Here is a 19,902-nt window from a genome sequence, read left to right as displayed (position 1 = left end):
ATGTTATTGTGAAATCAGCTTTTACTTTACCACCACATCATATTAGAAATGTTGGGGGATATATAAAGCACAGTGACACATAATGATGTCAGTTCTGTGATCTAGACACTGGCAAATGAAGTTCCTCTTGATGGAACATTTAATGAAACTAGACGGGGAGTCGTCATTGGAATCCCACAAGTTCTGGAGATCCATAAGAACCGCTGTAACAAAGAAGTGTTTCAGGAAGCTTCCGTAAGTTTCATTTCTTCATTGATATCTCTTGTTTTTTTATGTTGTTAATGTAAATATATCTCCCACTATGTAGGGGCGATGTGTGCCTTGTGATTCAACACCTAAGTGCTACTCCGGTGCCATTCCAGTAAGGTTTTCACTTTGTTCTCCCAGTAAACATACACACAAATATTAACTCACTAAAACTTCTGATGTTGTTCTGCTGACGTTCTGATGATTTAAGAACAACAATCTTGTGTCTACTTGTGTTGAATTACTAGACACAAGTTAAACGTTAAACAAAACCGCAATCCAACTGCTAGACACTAAGATCATTGGGTTAATTGTTATGGAGCACACATGCTGATTGAAATGCATAGCTTAACTGTAAGTGGCTTATGTTCAAAGAATAACCATGAAACATACACTAACAATAAGATTGTTTGCTCTATTTCTAGTTGAAAGAAAATTTCCCACCTAATATGAAATCTAACTGTAAATACAGAAAGAAGTTGGGGACCAAAAGGAAATCTGTGAACGGCTGTAAGATTAAGTGCTTGAAGAAAACACTAGTAAGCATTCTTTGACATTGTATCGAAGTGTGCAATTTTCCCATGCACTTGAGTAGAAACTAGATTTGAGCACTGCTCAGTCCTGCAAATTATCTCCGCAAAAATAAATCTCTCTTGTCAATTTGTCTCCATCTCCTACTCCATCCCCTACTCTTGCAACTTTTGTGTATGTAAATGAGTGTGCGCATGTGTGTTTGCTTTTATGTGCGCTTCTTTGTGTGTGTGTGTGTTCGCTTGTTAGTGTGTATGTGAGTGTGTGTGTGTGTGTGTGGGGGGGGGGGTAATTGGGTGTGTATGTGTGTGTGTTTGCATGCCTGTGTGTGTTTGTGTATGTATGTATGTGTGTCTTTACGAGTGTGTGTGTGTGTGTGTGTGTGTGGGGGGGTGATGGGGTGTGTATGTGTGTGTGTTTGCATGCCGGTGTGTGTTTGTGTGTGTATGTATGTGTGTCTTTACGAGTGTGTGTGTTGGTGTATTTATATGTGTGTGTGCGTGTGTTTATGTGTGTGCGTGCGTTTATATGTGTGTGTGTGTGTATGTGCATGTTAGTGCGAGCATACAGTATGTGCGTGTGTGTGTGCATGCTTGTGTGTGTGTATGTGTGTGTTTTAGGGTTGTGCCATCGTGATGGTTGACAGACATCACAATGGGAAGCAATCATCGTGATGCCACGCCCCCACATGCCAGGCACTAATTCCTGCTCTAACAGGCTAAAACATAAAAAAACCTTTCCCTGGAAATGAAATTGAGCCTACTTTAAAGACTGTAAGCCAAACAGTTATCACTTATTAGTCTACCGTCTTGTAAAATAAAAGACTTATTAGTCTACCGTCTTATTCAAATAATTCCTGATTGTGACGTTAATGTGTAACTGTCTTTTTGTACCTGTCTAGCAGTAGGCCTATAGCCTACATTGAACATAGATGTAAAATATGTAGCCTAATGTTTTAGCAGAAAATAGTCCTAATGAATTATTATAGTTACGACTTGGGCATTCTAGCGCTCTAATATTTCTGGGAGGCTACAGCACTGAAGCGCCAAATATGTCCTTCTCCGTGTTAAAATAAACCCTTTATTTCATTAGTTATAGGATCAGAAGGTAGCCTGTCCGTCTTTCACTCTAAGGCTTGTATTTCATGCATTCATGTATCAAGCCCCAGACAGCAGCCAAGTGGTAATCGGGATTCGTTATTTGTAAAAGTTTTTTACTTCGCCCTCCAGCCTGGACTGTGCGATCGCAGCCCTTTACTTTCACTTTCCGCCACCCTCATAGTCTATGGTCGGCATGGCAGGTAGCCTAATAACGTGGGATGCATAACGTACTACTGAAGATTTTAGATGAGTGACCGCGCTAGTATTCTTAAGTAGCTTTTGCTAGGCCCAGCGAAGGCTGGCAATGTGGAATATTCCGCTGGTTGGTGCACATGCAAGTGTTCAGATTGATTGTCTATCCGTCTTTTACGACGATTTTCTGGGAGCATATCTTCCACAACTTCGGTAGCCTAGTCTAGCTAGCCCCCCCCCCCACGATATCATCGTCCATCACAATGTTTTACTGTATACATCGTCAAATGCCAATTAAGGGGACATCGCCCAACCCTAGTGTGTTTATGTGTGTGGCCGTGTGGCCGTGTTTATGTGTATGTGTGTGTGTGTGTGAGTGTGTGCATGCCTGTGTGTGTGAGTGCATGCCTGTGTGTGTGTGTGCGTGTGTGTCTGTGCTTGTGTGTGTTGATCTGTGTTCGCCCTCCTTTTGGGGGATCCGGGTGGGCGACGTATCAAAACCAAGTTTCGTGCAGCACGGTCTTTCCGGTCACCGGTAGAGGATGACTACATTTCTACAAGCACACACCCATGCATACACACACACACACACACACACACACACACACACATAAACACATGTACACACGCATGTACATACACACATAAACACACAAACGTACCCACATGCATGTGCACACACACATGCACACCAGAGGAGGCTCCTTCATTGAGGAAAGGGAGGAACACCCTCCCTAAAATTTCAGAGAAAAATAAAAAATATATAAAGTGAATTACTAATCTGATAAATTACTGTTAATATTACTATTTTTAACACTTTGAATGAACAAAATCGTTCCCCTAGGTCAAAATGCCAACAGCACCCCCTATCGCAATTGAAAATTACTGTATGGAGGAGCTTCCTCCTCAAGCCCCTCATTGAAGTCCATTATAAACGCCTCGGACCCCAGCGGCTCTTGAATCACGTCGTTTTCAATGGCCAAGGGAGGAAGCTCCTCCGTACAGTAATTTTCAATTGCGATAGGGGGTGCTGTTTTTAGCGGCAACGGTTCAAGAATGTTATCTGCAGTCAAACTACGAATCTTATGTTGAACGGAAAGCTTGTTTTTTGCTCGTAAAATAAACAGTACAATGGAATCAGAGGACAATCTCAAATCTTTTATACATTCAAAGACACTGATAATGTTTATCAAAGCAGGAAGACCAGCTCCAAAAATTCATATTCCAAAACATTATGGTAAGTGTAGGCTACTGAATGCTACATAGTCAGACAAATAGGCTACTCATGGCTAACTGGTAACGTTAGCACAGAAAACAATCAGCCATAGCCTACTGCTGGCCTGTCACATACGTGGACAGTTCACTTGGTGATAAAACATTTTTGGATAGTTATGCGTCGTTATAATCATCCAAGTTATGCCTTAACTAAACAATTGTTAAATAAGGTTCTTGTTGTTATGTTCTTGTTTTCACCGTTCTAAATGTATCTTTGGATGGTAACATTGTTAATGAATGTTTCAGACCATGATGCATTCCTTTAATGACGTCTTCAATAACATTTGCCTTTCGAGTATGCTTTCATAAATTCCCACTTAGCTATTACAACCTGTCTTTAAATTATAGCGATTTGGCTTTAAAACAATAGCATGTTACAAATAACCACATTTAAGGTCTATTTTTAATGGTAAATAGTTACATGGTTTTATAAAACAAGTGTCTATTTTTATTATTATAGACTTTTCTGCCAATGTATTACACTGAGCAAAACCCCCCTCCCCCCGAGAATGTCAGAACAGCATTTATTGCACAACATTGCCAGTTAAAATGCTACATAGTACATACTGCTGCTATAAATGTGTCTGGGTAGGCGGCCTACATACTCTATTGTTCACATATGCCACCAACACCATCACAACCTCACATTTGCCACTAACGCCAATCAAGCAGACATTCCTTCCTCCGTTATTTTTTTAACCACCAGCCGCCACTGATGCACACACACACACACAGACACCATTACCCCCCCACACACACACACACGCACACTCACAAGCAAACACATACACACACACAGAAGCACACATATACACAAAAGCAAACACACACATGCACACCCTTATTTACATACACAAAAGTTGCAAGAGGAGAGGATGGAGTAGTAAATTGACTAGCGTATTTGTTTTTCCCCAGAGAGAATGTGCAGGACTGAGCAGCGGTCATATTTTGTACCTCTATGCAATACATCTAGTTAGTAAATGCACCTGCATCCGTCTGTGCACCCATGTGGATGTTGGTCTTTAAATGATGTGTGTTCAAGTACATTTTTGGCATGTTGTTATGCCATTTTTGGCATATTGTTATGTGGAAAGCAATTCCGTGATTGACCAACAAAAAACGTGTCTAAGGTCAATGGCACCGTAATACACAGAGATTGCACCTATAAAAAGCAATTTCAAGTAGTCACCTTGTGCAGTGATTCACCATTCCAAGCCAAAGCCAGACTTTACCACTGGGCAAAGGTCAGCCATTGCCTTGGGACCTGAACTACCAGGGCCACCTAATAAACTTAAGGCTAAGCATATTTGTTTTACTTTTCATTAACCCTCTAAGCACCAAAGTCGCAAAATTGCAACAAACAATGTCACTGATTAAAACAGACGATAGATCCAAATATGGTGACAAATCTCATTTGTACTCTCCACCACTAGTTGGCAGACATCCGATTCAATTCAAGCCTGAATTCGATGCACAAAGTTTTCAGGAAGTACTTAGATTACACGCGAGAAACACACAAAGAAAACATGCATTTATTTGTTATGACGCGGAAGCAATGCAGGCCATAGTTTTGCACAAATTAAACCGGAAATACACCAAATGTTGAAAAAAAGTTAATGTGTGATGAAGTCTTGGGTCTGTTATTCACCTATTCGGATTATGAAGGAGAATATCTGCCTTTTGGAGTTTATGATCGATCATCTATTGACAGTGATAGTCACGGTGCATCTGTGAATGGAGGTGCGTCTTTGTGTGTATATGGCAGTGTCCGCTAAGCATACCATGCTTATTTCGACCCTCTGCCCAACATAGCTGGAGGTGCCAGTGGTAATCATGATGATAGTGTCCGTAATGGACATGGTACAGACAGCAGGGGCAGTAAAAATAGGGCTCTGAAAAACTACAAAGTCATCCGAGATATGAACTGATTTGTCCAGGCTACTTTATTGTATAGTAGCATAGGATTTGTTGTTATAGCAATAGTTTACTATTGTTGGTTTACATTTTGCTGTTTTCCTGTTCATTTGTTATGTGGGTGAAATGACAAAAAAAGAAAGTAAAACTGCTCAAATATGTTCAACATCCAGTATTTACTGAAAGATGCATATTTCGAGGTGGTTGCCATACAGTGAGTAAATTACATTTAATTTGAGCAAATTAGATAAGTAAATTTACCCCTTCATAAACTTTTGTTCATACTCAATGATTTTCACATTTACAGTAGGACTTTATCTCTGACCACTTTCAAGCCATGGCCTTTTGAAATTTTGATGTAAAAATCCAATGTTGTTGTTTTTAAAAAAAAAAAACGGGCGCCTAAATTAATCATGTCATTCTAAAAATACCAGATATCCCACTTTTCCCAGAAGCACTGGAAATCTCCTCTGTTCCCTTACGCCTGCGAATCACACAATTCTGCATGAAGTTTTTGGGAGTGTGAGACAGAAAGAATATGTGATAGTTGTAGCGAGAGAGAATGATAGGGTGACCACTGACCATCCTAATCAGGGAGAGTCTGGTTTCACTAGACTCACTCACTTTGTGAAGTGAGTAGGGGCTCACAATTGGGAATTGTTTCCAACCCTAGCATTGTAATCAGCACAGACTTTGAAATCACTGGTCCAGCCTAACCAATCACATTCCTAATGTTACTTCTTATTTCGCCTCACCTTTACAAACTGATGATTGCCACATCGGCAGTCAGGATACTATGTATTTATCTTTGCTGTATACATTTACACATTCTTTCAACAGCCATTTTTTTAATGTTTGAAAGGGTTTGCAAGCGTTTACCACAGCCATTTTGAAACTAATGTCATCCCCTCTTGTTGCTGATTGGCCCGCCATCCTGGTGGCTGAGGGAAATGTGAATGCATTGAGAGAAGCCAGATTAGTATCTAAATGAAAATGAGCGGAGATACTAGACAGCCGGGCCAGGCTACCTATCAGTACCTTAGGGGTCTCAAACTCCTATTCTGTGAGTTCGGCCCACAATACAGTTTTGTGTGGTGCTTGATTTAGATATGTCATGAGATTCGCACATCAGTTTTGCATTTTGTTAGCGGACTGCAGTTAGTTAGTTAATGCTGCTGTGAGTCAGCCAACCAAAATAATAAAAATAATCAAGGAGAAAAAAAAAAACATCAAAATCCCTATTATACCACCAAACATGCAGAAGAGTAGCCTATGAGAGCTAGAGAAAAGCATCATGAGTTAGGACACATACCTTTCAGTAGAATTTTTAGATTAGAAAGAGAAAAAATGTCATGCAGATGGACAGAGTTTAGAAAGGAGCCTAAACGTCTCAAATATAATCGCAGAATATTTGATGGACAGTGTGCCCTAAAACAAGAGTTGCTAGAATTTATTTACTTTATAAAACCTAGGACATAGGCTAATGTTAAATTATAATGCGTAACAAGTTATGTTTATTACAGATTCGATTTTTCCTTCATGCCCCATTGCACTGGCACCCTTATCAGAAGAACATGCCCGTTGATGCTCGGTAGTTTGAAAAAACATAATTAGTCTGCTTGCATAAGTTGCACTATTGTTCTTTTTTTACAAAACAGTTATAGAACTGACAGTTATAGAATGCTGAAGACACCATTCCACAATTTTTCTAGATTCCACCATTCTTTTTCTATTTCAACTTGTGTGTTAAACCAAAGTCCTTATTGAGTGATACCCTGCTCTGCCATTCTGTTTCTTCAGCTGAAATGCCCAGAGTAGCCTATCTCTGAAAGCTTTTTAAGAGTGTGAGACCTTTTGTTAGCAACTGTCTGTTGTTTGCAAATGTTACCAGAATTAGCAATACCAGTATGTAACAAAGCATTACACAGTATTTTACGCAATCAAACGATGGATGGAGGTTGGACATTATGGGCTCTATTATAGTGATCGAAAACACATGGTCAGAGATGCAAAGTTTAAGGGTGTTTCAGGGCATGATTTTGTGATCAGAGACCGGGTGCATTGTTCAAAAGGACTGTTGTTCTGTTTCTTAATCAGTCATGGGTGTGTTTTGAGCGTTACATCCTTTAAACCAATGAGAGTGACATCTGTCATTCCCAAACAGCAAGGAACGCAACTTCAAACAGCGCATTGGTAGTTTGACAGTCAGCGGATTATAGGGAATCTGCTTGCACACAAGACCGTGTATGGAACACAGGGATTCCACTAAACCTTGCTTTACTGTTTGTGACTAGCAGAATATAGTCTACATGCATCTGCACTCGCCTATTATTTGAACTCATAGGCAAAGTGAAACTAACTTCACTGTGGTCTCATAGTCAATGACAAAACAGTTCTACACAGTTATTTACTTTCACTATTGGGGTTACCATAGAAAAAAAAAAAGATGAGTTGTTTGGGACTGGCTGCTAAGGGCTGTTTACATCTCGTGCCAGTGCTTCTTTCAGGGGGTCAAGAGCGTGCAGATTAGCTTCGGCATGTTAGCATACACCATTTTCAAGTATGGCGCCGCATGGAGCATTTGGAACCAGCTCCGTGCACGAAAGTCCGTGTTGGGCACGAGCTCTCATGTGCGTACATGTTGGTGGGCGGGTACCTATCCGGCGGCTACAGCCAAACGTTACTCAGTGCGTATTTCTTGAGGAGCCTATGAGAAGACGTGTATATTATGGTTATTTATGCATCATATGACAAATAAAGAAAATTGTTTTTATCTTGTTTTGTTGTTTGTCCCGAACAACAGGCAGGCAGACCGCTATTTGTTAGAGCCGGTGTTAACCATTGAAATTAAGTTGCGCTTCAGGGCGACTCCACTCGGACTCCACACGCATTCCCGAGCAATTTTCTTACGTGGCAAGCAAGGTATGTGCATTATCGCCACCCTCTGAACTGGAGGACGACTCTCTTTTTACACAATATCCAATAAAAACGTTGGTCCAACTTTGGAACTTGGCGCATGGTTAGAGCCGACTGGCGCTGGATCCGAGCCCCAGTGTTCAATATGGCTTTGACTATGAATTGGCCGGATTTACTAGCCTCGTCTCCATCATTCATTTGTATAGAGGGCGGGACTTAATTACTCTCTCCAGTTATATATAATACCTCCATGGCTTCTTCAGCTGTGCTTTATATGCACCTTTCTCTATAGACCAGTTTTTTCTTGATTAATGGCGTAATGATTTTAGAGGGTGTAAGAAAGTGATTTTTGGATCATATGCCAGACCACACCTTATGTTGTGAACTACCACACTGGTTTAACAAAATTGGAGTGCATGTTGAAAAATTCATCACTTTATTGGGAAAGCGCCTTGTGTTGCACTCTCTAATAATAAACAGTGCATATCTATGGCTCTCATTTACTGTTAATTGACGTAGCCATCTTGGAAATTCAAACTTGGGATACTCAGCAGTGTTGTGCGTGAACGAGTTCAAAAGAACACGTTCATTGAACACGCTCATTTTTTCGTGAACGTTGAACTGAACGCAACACATTTTTTAATAAAGAACTTGAACATGAATTATATCACATTATGTGTCATGAACGGCAGACATCACTGTAAATGAACGTTGGAATTTGTTTTCCATTGAAAACTGAGTGACATCTGTTTTCTCTTTTGAAACGCAACGAGAGAAAGTTCCTCCCTCTATTCTCGCTGGTGCCGCTTAAATCATGTATCACCAGACAGAAATGGTTTTGACATTGTGTGCGCAATGCATTGCGGGCAACGTAGTATCCGGCTGAGAATAGTTGAATAGCATACTGGCTTCTGCACAACGTTACCCGTGATGAATTGCAGCAGAGCGGGGTAAGCATAGCAACGCCGCGTAGCAGGCAACGACGAGAGCGCGGAGGGCTGGAATTCATTGCACTAAGTATAGAACTGGTCTACCTTGTCTGTACTGCTGCAAGTTTCATCACCTGGTAAGAAACCCACAATTTGCAGTGTCATGAGCAAATGTCTACAATGAGCAGCTTCAAAGAACGTATAGTGATTTCTAGCTCGTAGTGTGAAAAAAAGTATTTATTTGAATATCTCACGAAAAAAGTAAAATGAAAAACTAGTTCAGAATTAAAATTGTGAACTTTGAACGTGAACTGTTCACTTTGAGCATGTATGAACTGAACTTGAACTAGTTCAGAAAAGCTGTGAAAAACTGGCACAACACTGATACTCAGGGTTCAAAAGAGCTGATGAGTTGGGATGCAACTTCAGGGGGCGTTCCACTTGCAACTTCCTGTTAGTATTATGGAAAACAACTTGGTAAACGACTCAGAGGACAAATTGAATGCAGCATTAATATGAAAGTCCATTATTTCCCAACAGCCGAAATAAATAATGTTGTGGCCTGTTTTTTTATTTTATTTTTTATTTCAAGTTATTCTGTTCTAAGTTAAACAATATGGGTACATTCTGATTGCTTAGGGGAGAATATTTGCAGTATAACTGGACGCATGTGTAAATGAGAGAATATGGACCTAAATGTGCAACATATGTATTTTTGTTTATATATTATATATTTTCTCTATGTACAGGATCACTCATGTTGTCCAGGTTATTATGGACATGAATGTTTTAAATGCCCAGGAAAGATAGACAATTGGTGCTCTAACAATGGAAAGTGTCAGGATGGTGTGCAAGGCAGTGGAGAGTGTCTCTGTAAAGAGGGATTTCATGGTACTTCTTGTGAAATGTGTCAGCCAGGACGATATGGAAGCAATTGCACATCAGGTAAGGTGTATTTCCTTCTCATTTACACCTATAAATTAGCCTATTCATGTTTTATACTAATGTTTGCATGACCCCAACAGTTTTCCTTACCTTATATAACTGAAATTCCAGGGTACTAGAACTCCATACACATTTGCTCATCCAGGGCATCAAAGCTACACCCAGCTAAGACCAGTTGCACATCTTTTCTGTTTACCTGCTTGAATAACACCTTAAATGGGCACAGAGTAGATGGTAAACAAGTGTAATGGGGCCCAGAGTTGAATTATATTGTTAAAGGTCCCATATTATACTTATTTTTCAACAAGTCAAAATAGACCTACGTATGAGTAGCTCAAAACATGTCCCTGAAGCTGTTTGCGTAAAATTCCTCTCAGATTATTATCAGCAGCTCAATTTTCAAAGTGGACTAGTCAAGTTATTGGAGTTTAGCCGAAACGTCTTTTAAATGCAATAACCACATCAGAATCAATTAGACACCTGCATGTATGATGTAATATGGCCTAACAATGTTAAATGATAATGGGTAAAACTTTATTTGGGTCGGTATATAAGCCCAGTAGAGGTTGTGTAGCCTATTCCAGAGTTTAAAAGCATTTGTAAAATTGGCTGCCTACTACCGGGTGGCCTGGGTCGCTTCCAACTAGGCTAAGCTACGTTATATGGCCTTTGGCCTCATACCTACGGCTGAATTACAGCCACCGGGATATTGTTTACCAACCAGGGGCGGAGTGGGGCACTAAAATCCACCGGGAAAATTCTGACGGCACCGCCCCCCCCCCTTTTGGAGAAAGGAACTATTGCTAATGCAATACAACAAGCCAATCAACCACAAACCAGGCACTTTCAATAAATGTGTAAGGAACTAGATATTTAAGTGCAGTATAAAAACAGCTTTGTGGGTGGATGGAAATGTCAAGCATCATGCAAGGACATATCTGGGTATCATAGCACTCCAATAGTTGCCTGTATAAATTTAAAAAAGGCCTAGCCTACAGACAATGTCAACCTAATAACACAGGTAATTAAATAATTGAAAAAGCAGGCACTTTGAATAGGTTTGTAGAGAACGATTAAAGTAGGCCTATATAGGCTTACAGACAGTTCCAACGAGTTCCACAAACCATTTATCAGCCTGAGTGGCCCATTAATTAGTCATAGGCTAGGCCTAGGCTACATATCAACATAAGACTATAGCTTGTGCTAGTTTCTGCCTAGCAATAACGTCAATGCTTTAGCTCCGCTAACCTTTCTCTCTGCCTTCCATCCATGTGTAAAACAGCAAGCAACCACGCAAATCCGCCGACTGTCAAAAATCCTGTAGTTTTCCTCGAACTTATCGATTGTAGAGTCATGCCATTAGACGAGGAGCCGCTCATTTATCCCCCTACATTTCTGTAAATAGACTTGACCTGCAATCGGTTCATTGGATAAACCAGAAACACATTCCCCATTCCCAGGAGGCTTTGCTCCATTCTAGCTTAGGCCTGCGTTAATTTAAGAACAAACAAACAAATTAAATTGTCTTTTTTTTTTAATTTGTGACCATGAAAGTTCTGTAACGCCTAAATAAGACAAAAATGAATTAAGATAAAAAATTAAGGCTAGCCTACACAAAAATCAGCATGGGAGAGATGAGTGTGCAGGGTAACCATGAATGACATATAGACAGTGAGCGAGTGGTATAAATATTGGTTGGACTTTCGGAGATTTTCGTGGATAATTCTAAATGCATCTTATGTACGACTCACGGCCGCGATAAAAGCTCTATGGGCCGGCCTGCACCTCGGCCGGCCGACCGGGAAAACTCCTGACCGTCCCGATTGCCACTCCGCCCCTGTTACCAACCCCGCTCCGACTTGTGTCATATTTCTTAAAAATGCCAACAAGAACGAGACGTGTCCTGGAGAGTTTATGTTTGTATACTTGAAATATGGATGACATCAGGTGCGTAAAAGATGTTTGGAAATATTGTGTAGCCTCTTATTCAAAATACTGTTGATAGGCTACTCTTTCGCATGGTGCTGGTTGGAAACGATAGACCAACGACCAAAATGGAAGATCTTCGACAGAAAGTTCCTAACCTAGTGGGTGGGAATTTTCAGATGGGGGTGGGTAGTCAGCGCCCTACATGGCTCTGGGTGTAGTAATATTAACATTTCCCATTTCACATCTCAATAGGGGAGATTTCTGACTAGCTCACAGAAGCGCTTAGTTTCTGACATCAACCTCAACTTTTTGTTGATGTAAATTGTTCAAATACATAAAATGAGTCTCAATATTAGTTGGTTCTCTTTTGATGTTATCCCAGTCTGTGTTTTGCGATGTAGTGTCTTATTTGTAGATATCTAAGTCCCTTGAGGGTAAAGTACATTTGTCTTGGAGTTGTGAGAATGATTGTATATTCCCATCAAATAATTGATGAATTATTTCAGTCCATCATCAATAAACTTTATCCACCATAAATGGGAGAAATTCTATATGTCCTAGTATGCGCATGGCCTGAAACAGAGCCACAGTTCCCTTTAGTTGCTTTTGGGCTTAAGTCCAGACCTAGTTTGTTTTTGGTCCACACATTATTTACTTTACATTTTTTCAGGGTCTGCTAACTAAGAAATGGAATAGTAGATATTGATACCCCTGGTAGAGAGTTCTGTTAAAAATGGGGGTGGGGGGCAGTGTTCCTACCCAAACACAGAAAGTTGCTAGGTCGGTAATCGCCTATAGAGGGCCGCTCAAACAATGGCAGAAGTGCTCTTGAAATGATTTTGGAAACGTTATATTAAGGTTAAAAAAAACCTCTAAGGGTGCCTTTAAATGTGGATTGTGCTACTGGAATAGAGAGGGGTTGAAATAAGAAAAGGAGGCTTTGTAAAATATTCATTCTAAGTGACTCTATTCTGCCAAAAACGTGACAAGGTTACACATCACATTCTTACGTCTTGACCTAGGCCTACAGTATTATGCAGGTCTTCACATCTGGCTGCTAGGTCTACTGTATCTCTCTGCGCAGCACTCAGAGAATGTCTAATAAGGGGAGAACTTCCACTCTCGGAAAACTTCCGGTTTCTAACCTGGTTGCAGTTCCTTCTCTGTTTCCACGTGAGCGCGCTTGCCAACGAGTGCATAATGAATGGAGGTCTATGAAGCTGTACCCCTCAAAATCCACTTTTCTCGGGATATAATATTTTATCTAGTAGTTTGAATGTTGCATTCAAAAAGGGAGGCAAAGAAAATACACACTGTTGAGTATTATATTTTTTAAAGTCACTTAATTGTTCTAAAAAGCCTTTTAAACGTGTCAATGACGTCATTCACAATGCTAGCGTGTTATGGGCAACAACGACCGAACCTGTAAGAAAATGACATAAGTACTCGTTCATTCAACTTTTCTATAATCCATATTGAACTTGCATAAACTACAATAGAATCTGCGATTCCTTAACGACAATCAGGAGAAAGAGACAAATTTAGCTGTCTAGCTCCATAGACCCTCATTCATTTTGCACTCATCAGCGATTGCCTCCAGTGGAATTCTGGTGGAACTGCAACCAAATTCGGTACAATGGGGTTTAACCCTTAGAACCCGATTGACGCAAAGTGTGTCAAAAACGAATCCTTTCTTCGCTGTTATATTGCTTCGGAACTGTTCATCGCAGCGAGATGAAACCTTTAATGGGTGACAGAGCAGAAGTGGGACTTTCCAACGAGACTACACACTTGTCTGTACGATCAAGTATGAAAATTTAAAATAATCATGAAATGAAATTAAATTGCATCATATTTACAGTCTGCACTTCTCTGCGTTCACCTGCGCACCCATTACTCTCGTTTGAATTAGTCACGAACCCGTGATTGGATAGATATGCCACGCATGTCAGATGAAAGAGGAGACACAGAGTAGAGCCCTGCGCGGGACTGTTTTCTTCATCCCGCTTCCGCCCGCTCCCACTGATTTTTTGACCATTACCACCCACTCCCGTAACGTGTGTGTTACACTCCCGGCTTTTAGCCTGGGGTTTATTTCGGACACTGCACACACTGGTGGAACAAGACTTAAACTTATTCCACCAACTCTGTTCCGGTCGCATATACATGTCTGCTTCCTCTTTCTCTCTATTCCTGCTCTACCCACTTCCCAACCACACACACACACAGACAGACGGAGCTCTCTTTTAACAATCATTCACAATTTTACAACACTAGGCTGAATCCCAAGCCCGCAGTGTTTTTTTTTAGCCGCCCGTTCCCGCCCGCAGCAAAGTTCAAACTGCCCGGTTTCCAATCCAATCCACTTTATTTATATAGGACCCAAACCCAAAGCATATAGCTCGACTTACCCCACGTTTTTGTGTGTTTTTGTGGCAAAGCCTAATCCAACGCTATCATGTGTTTCTCTATGGCAAAGCATGTTCATAATAATTTGAGATCCTAGCAAATTCCTGCATGGCATCCAATTCAAGGCTCACATTGCATCCCAATTTGTTCGACAAAGAAACACCTTTTTTGCCTTTATTTTGTTCATGGCAATGCAGTAAAAAGTTGTTGTAGAGAATCACCATTAGTGCACACACAGGCTAACACGCAAACTCAGGTCAAGTCAGGTCAGGTCAGATCAGTTCGTGTCACAGATATGAAGCGCAGAAAGGTAATTTTTCATCACTAAATAAAAAAAATGGCATTTATTTCTGTAAGGCGCATACCACATACATGTATGTCTGTACATTGCTCAGCCTCAAAGTCCCCCTCCACCATGGTTCTTATATTACCAGATTCAGGACAGTCTGTCCTACACATAAATGAAAGTCATGTCCAGCTGGCAGCTTGCTGTGGTGAGATACATTTCAAAATGTAAGAATTGTATAATATGCTTCTTGTCTTTGTATTATTTAAAAATCAAAATCAAATCAATGCAAGTATTAATATGAAATGGTGGCAGACCTGGGTAGCCTAGACTGTGCTGAAAAAAATATAGCATGTGTAAATGGCACTTACAATGACCAGGATAAATGCTTATAACTAAAGGTAGTGAAAATTACCTTAAAACAGTCTAGGGTTCTAAGAGTGAACAGGCTCTTCGTAGACGGGCTCTGGCGTATTGCTCTTTCATATCTTCTGTTGTCTTCTGCAGCACTGATCTTCCACCGCCATGGTTCTTTTCTCTAGTTGTCATTTCAGCTCTTCCATTGATGATAGAAACTTTGTAAGCAATAGTTTGGTCTGGTTATGTCCCTCTTGGGTTTCGACTAGGGGTGAACGATTTTGGAAAAAAATCTAATTGCGATTTTTCTCACCAATATTGCGATTGCGATGCGATATGCGATTATTTTTAAGCTCTTTATCTTCTGTCTTATTCAACAAAGACAAGCAATATATTATTCTATAGTATGACCAACACAAAATTAGATAAGTTAAACATAAACTGTTCTTTCCTGGAGCCCAGGCCTATGTTATGATGGCATTAGGTCATTGAATAGGATTTATGAATTAAATATATTTTATTTAACTACTTTAATCACATTAGTAGACCTATATTTGTTGAACTTCCAGCCTTGTAAACATTTAATGATTCTGATTCGTTTCTATTTCATGTAGATATGACCTTCTTTCGTTAGTTAACAAATAGGTCTACATGTAGTGGCACTGACACGGCTTCTCCTTGTCCTGTGCTCTCCATACACGCGCGCGCACGCACACACACAGACCCGCTCCTCTCCTCTGTAGGCTACTTGCACGTGAATCGGAACAAACTACTGTAGATTGTTGTAGCGCAAATAAATGCGGCCGAATGACCGTTCGGCTCGGTGTTAACTAAAGGTTAGCATCATCAACACCGCAGCGCAATACGCATGCATGCAAATTAACTAGTTTGTTCATATCACAACAAAGCCAATCGCGGAGACAAAACTCTTTAAACAGGCAAAGTTATCAGCATGTATGTAGCCTAGAGCCTTAGCTGGTAAGCTAATGTTAGAACAGCTGGGTTTTTAGTGGTTAGCTGTGTCAACAACTTGCGGATAACATTATGCATCAATTCATTACCTGTGAGATGAAATGTTTGTGCCGCCAACCCCCTTGGATATCGCAAATGCCCCCACTGTCACTGTACTCCAGTAAACAAAGTCCCCAGTCCACAGGTGAATGGCTGCTGTGCAGCCTAAACAGTCGTGGAGTTTTAATCGTCAGCTGGACAAGTGAACGAAGTTACCAGCCAGAGTAGCAGCACGGGAATTATGAACTAGAACCAGGGACATGGTAGGTTCGAGCAAAAGGTAATTAAGAGGTTTATTTTTAACCAAAGTAGCTCTACTGATCAGACCTTTCTTGACACTGTTAGCTGGTCCTCTTGTTTACGTTTTTTGCTTCTTCAGTGGTCGGTGAGAAGAGTCATTGGCGCGTCGGCAAGCGCAAGTATAATGCGTTTTGGTGACGTCACATATTACAAATCGCAGCCTTTGCAGTTTGAAAATCGTGTTTCATCATATCGCGATATTTATCGCAAATCCAATAAATCGTTCAGTCCTAGTTTCGACCCTTAGCTTCTCCAGCTCAGCTTTTTAAATGTATTTTTTATGCTTGTTTGTTTCCACTGCCATAACAAGCAGGGTTAGGGTTGTTTATTTAAGCAATAAGCCCCGAGAGGCCGTAGGTTACACTGATTCTACAACAGCTAAGGGGCGTTGTTAGGCATGTGCTAGCGGAGATTCAGCCAATCACAATCAAGGACTGGAACTATTAGTTTTAGAACTCAAATTCTTTCACAGCTAATGTGTTTTTGCTGTTACCCTTACAGAGTGTAAATGCAACCAGCAGAATGGCAAATGTATGGATGGAATAGATGGCAATGGAACATGTGTCTGTTTTAAAGGCTGGAAAGGGGAACATTGCTCTGTTGGTTTGTATATCTATAACTAAATTTCATATGTAACTGTTGCCACTTGCATTGTGTTCATTTCCTGTTATAATTTAAACGTTTTTAAAATCACTAAAACTGTCTTGTTTGTACTACTTCTTTCCGCCACAAATCAACTAATTTCTCAACTTGCAGAACAAACTGCCGTTACTAGTTCTAAATGGATGGTTGCTATGGCCAAAGGCCAGTCGTTAGTTCCATCTCACCCGTTGTCAAGCGAGCATATCCAAGGATTCTGATCAAAGATTCTAGAACAGAGCTCTGTTCTAGAATCTTTGATTCTGATGAACCTTAGCTTTAAAACATTGCTTTTTTACTTAGCCTACTGCCATGCAACTAGCTAAAATTACCTCTGTCTATGCTAGCCTACAATGTTGCTATGTTTAGAACATCTGTATTTTACAGCTCTGATGCAAACGTGACAGTTCATTTAATCTTCACGAGTTCAGCGAATTAATATACAAGTGTGATACAGCCCAAAAATTGGAGCTACTTCATAGATTAGGGGTTTGCACGGCGTGTCATCAGATCTGGACATCGCCATATTGGAGATACTCGCCTCATTAGAAAGCATTAGGCACTGAAGTAAATCCCTAACATCGTCAAGGAAAATGGTTAATTATTGCCGTGTTTTAGGTTGTACCAATAGGTTAGACTGAGAAAAACATCTGGTGTAGGTATCGACTTCCAAAAGTTATTAAAAAAACAGGGAGAAGGGACAATAATGCCAGAAGTTATCAGAGGAAGGGGGGTGCTTGTGGTTGAACTTGGTACTTCGTCTCGCTCACCCAACTCATATGGATCTGCGCTGCCAATAATCCGTAATTTTTCGAAATATCGCACCTTTTCTTGTGGTCCTACTCCTACCCTATATGCCTTTGCATCTTAGACGCATTTTGATGAGCTTTTCTGTTGTTTAGACACGGCTACAATCACATAAGATATCCAAAGTGCATAATACTCCATTGTACTTCATTCACTGAGTACCGCCAATATGGCCGCGCGTGCTGGGTTACCATAGTTACCGGCCAGAACGTGACATCGGTGCAAACCCCTAATAGGTGTGAAAATAACATACGGTCAAAGACTTGATTACTAGCAAGATAGAGCAACGTAATTCGTTACTATTGGAGCAAAATGGGACCGTTCCGGTCTGCATAAGAGGGAGTAAATATGGTGTGCATCTCTCCCTTATAAGACGATTCGATATGTATATAAATGCATGAGCTACGATAAGTTTCAGAAACGATACGTTTTAATACAGATTCAGCACAGTGCTAGTAGAACGCTCCATTGACTTGAATGGGATTTCCCAACGTTCTATGGTCAAATATATTCATGTAATTACCACTGAAACATTGGTAACAGGTTTTGTGCTTCTGATTTACATCTTTTATATCACTCCACAAGTAGTCCGGTCACTTAGTGCAATGGAACTTCATTCAAAAGTTAAGGCAAATGGTTGATCAACTGTGTTCTAAAGAGTGTTTGATTCAAGTTCAGCGTTGGAGCGTCGGGGTCCGGTTCGCCCTGTCAGGACGTATTTTCCCAATAATGACCGATGTTCCATACATTAGGCTCGGCTATAAAAACACTATAAAAGACTTTAATTATGTTTAATTAATTGTACAGTATGTCATTGGGTTTATAATTTCTCCAAAATGACACAAAGACTTGATTGACTGGATTGAAAGACTGAACAAACATTTTGACATTACTGTAAGAACTGTCAAATGTCTCTAAACGAAATCACATTAATAGAGATCTATACATTAATTTCACCCTTCTACTTAGCTGTTGAGCCAATCACAATAGTTTAAAACTTAAAAACGAAAATGTGTTTGCTCTTTAATGATAGGTCACAGGTGCTGTGACATAGGCAGTATTTTGATTAGATGTATTTGAAATATGTATTTTGTCATTTGTATTTTGCAGGATTGGAAAAAATCAAATGTAGTTTCTAACGAAATACTGAGGGATTGTATTTCAAATAGGCTTACTTAAATACTAAAGAAAGAAATCTCTTTCTAAATTTCTTTCTCAAATAAGCCAAAATGTCATCACTCAGTTAAATCCAGGAAAATTGTTGCTGCACTGTCTCAGATTTTGCTCAAAGTTTGTTTACCTAATATTTAGGTCCAAAAACTAAGACCTGTAAAATATTTTTGTTAAATTCCAATGTTTTCATACATTTTTTCACCCTTGATTTTGTAGCATTTTTACACTCTCAGAAATGTCTTATCTTAAAGTCATTTCTTTATAGGGTGGAAGACAGACAGGTTGTTGGTATGATTGGACCATTAAATGTTTGTACTCCATGCTTAATATAATATTGTTTTTTATAAGGCCCTAGATATGCAGTACAAAGCTGGTGATGTTGAGGATCTTGTAAAGTAATTTCTTTATCCACATAGCAATCATTATTTTGTCTCAACTACAATACTTTATTAATGTTGAGCCCATATTTAAGTTCTCTGCAACAAATGCACATGAAGATATTAAGGATAAAACAAGGTGTGATTGCATTTTTTGGTAATGTTCATAGGCTGATTTGACATGGAACTATACTCTCATTCTAGGCGTAATAATCCAGTCACTAACCAATTTGTCTGCTGCAGCTCAACCTTGTTGCTGAAAGTTAGCCTATGGGGACTATTTTCAGGTGATGCATGATATCATTGTGCTGCTTCGCCCATGGTGTTCCTTGATTATTACGCTGGAATGAGAGTATATATAGTTCCATGTCAAATTTGCCTAGAAAATCGCCACGTTTCATTTTCCGTTGGTCTTATTACAATTTCTAACTTGAGAGGAGACAAGTTTTAAATAGGAAAATTACCGGAAATCTTAGTCACTTTTAAATGTAATGCTAGCTAATGCTCTGAATGGCTGAAGAAAAACAAAATGAAGACTTTGGAGTGGCCTAGTTGAAGTCCTGACC

The 19,902-nt window shown here is 40.0% G+C and overlaps 1 protein-coding gene across 3 annotated transcripts in view; it reads left to right on the top strand.

Annotated features, from left to right (window-relative positions):
* Positions 1-19,902, top strand: part of stab1 (stabilin 1) — a 149,469-nt gene that overhangs the window by 82,803 nt on the left and 46,764 nt on the right. For all 3 annotated transcript variants that reach the window (XM_076269084.1, XM_076269083.1, XM_076269086.1), the window contains exons 35-39: positions 106-234; positions 308-361; positions 672-785; positions 9,853-10,048; positions 16,842-16,943. In XM_076269084.1, the coding sequence (XP_076125199.1) occupies positions 106-234; positions 308-361; positions 672-785; positions 9,853-10,048; positions 16,842-16,943 (595 nt within the window). The remainder of the gene's footprint in view (positions 1-105; positions 235-307; positions 362-671; positions 786-9,852; positions 10,049-16,841; positions 16,944-19,902) is intronic.

This window comes from Alosa pseudoharengus, unplaced genomic scaffold (genome assembly GCF_046254945.1).
Source record: "Alosa pseudoharengus isolate Yale_2024_CS ecotype anadromous, Long Island Sound unplaced genomic scaffold, YU_APseudo_1.1 YU_APseudo_1.1_scf_5, whole genome shotgun sequence".
NCBI lineage: Eukaryota > Metazoa > Chordata > Actinopteri > Clupeiformes > Clupeidae > Alosa > Alosa pseudoharengus.
This window is presented reverse-complemented; position numbering and strand designations above follow the sequence as displayed.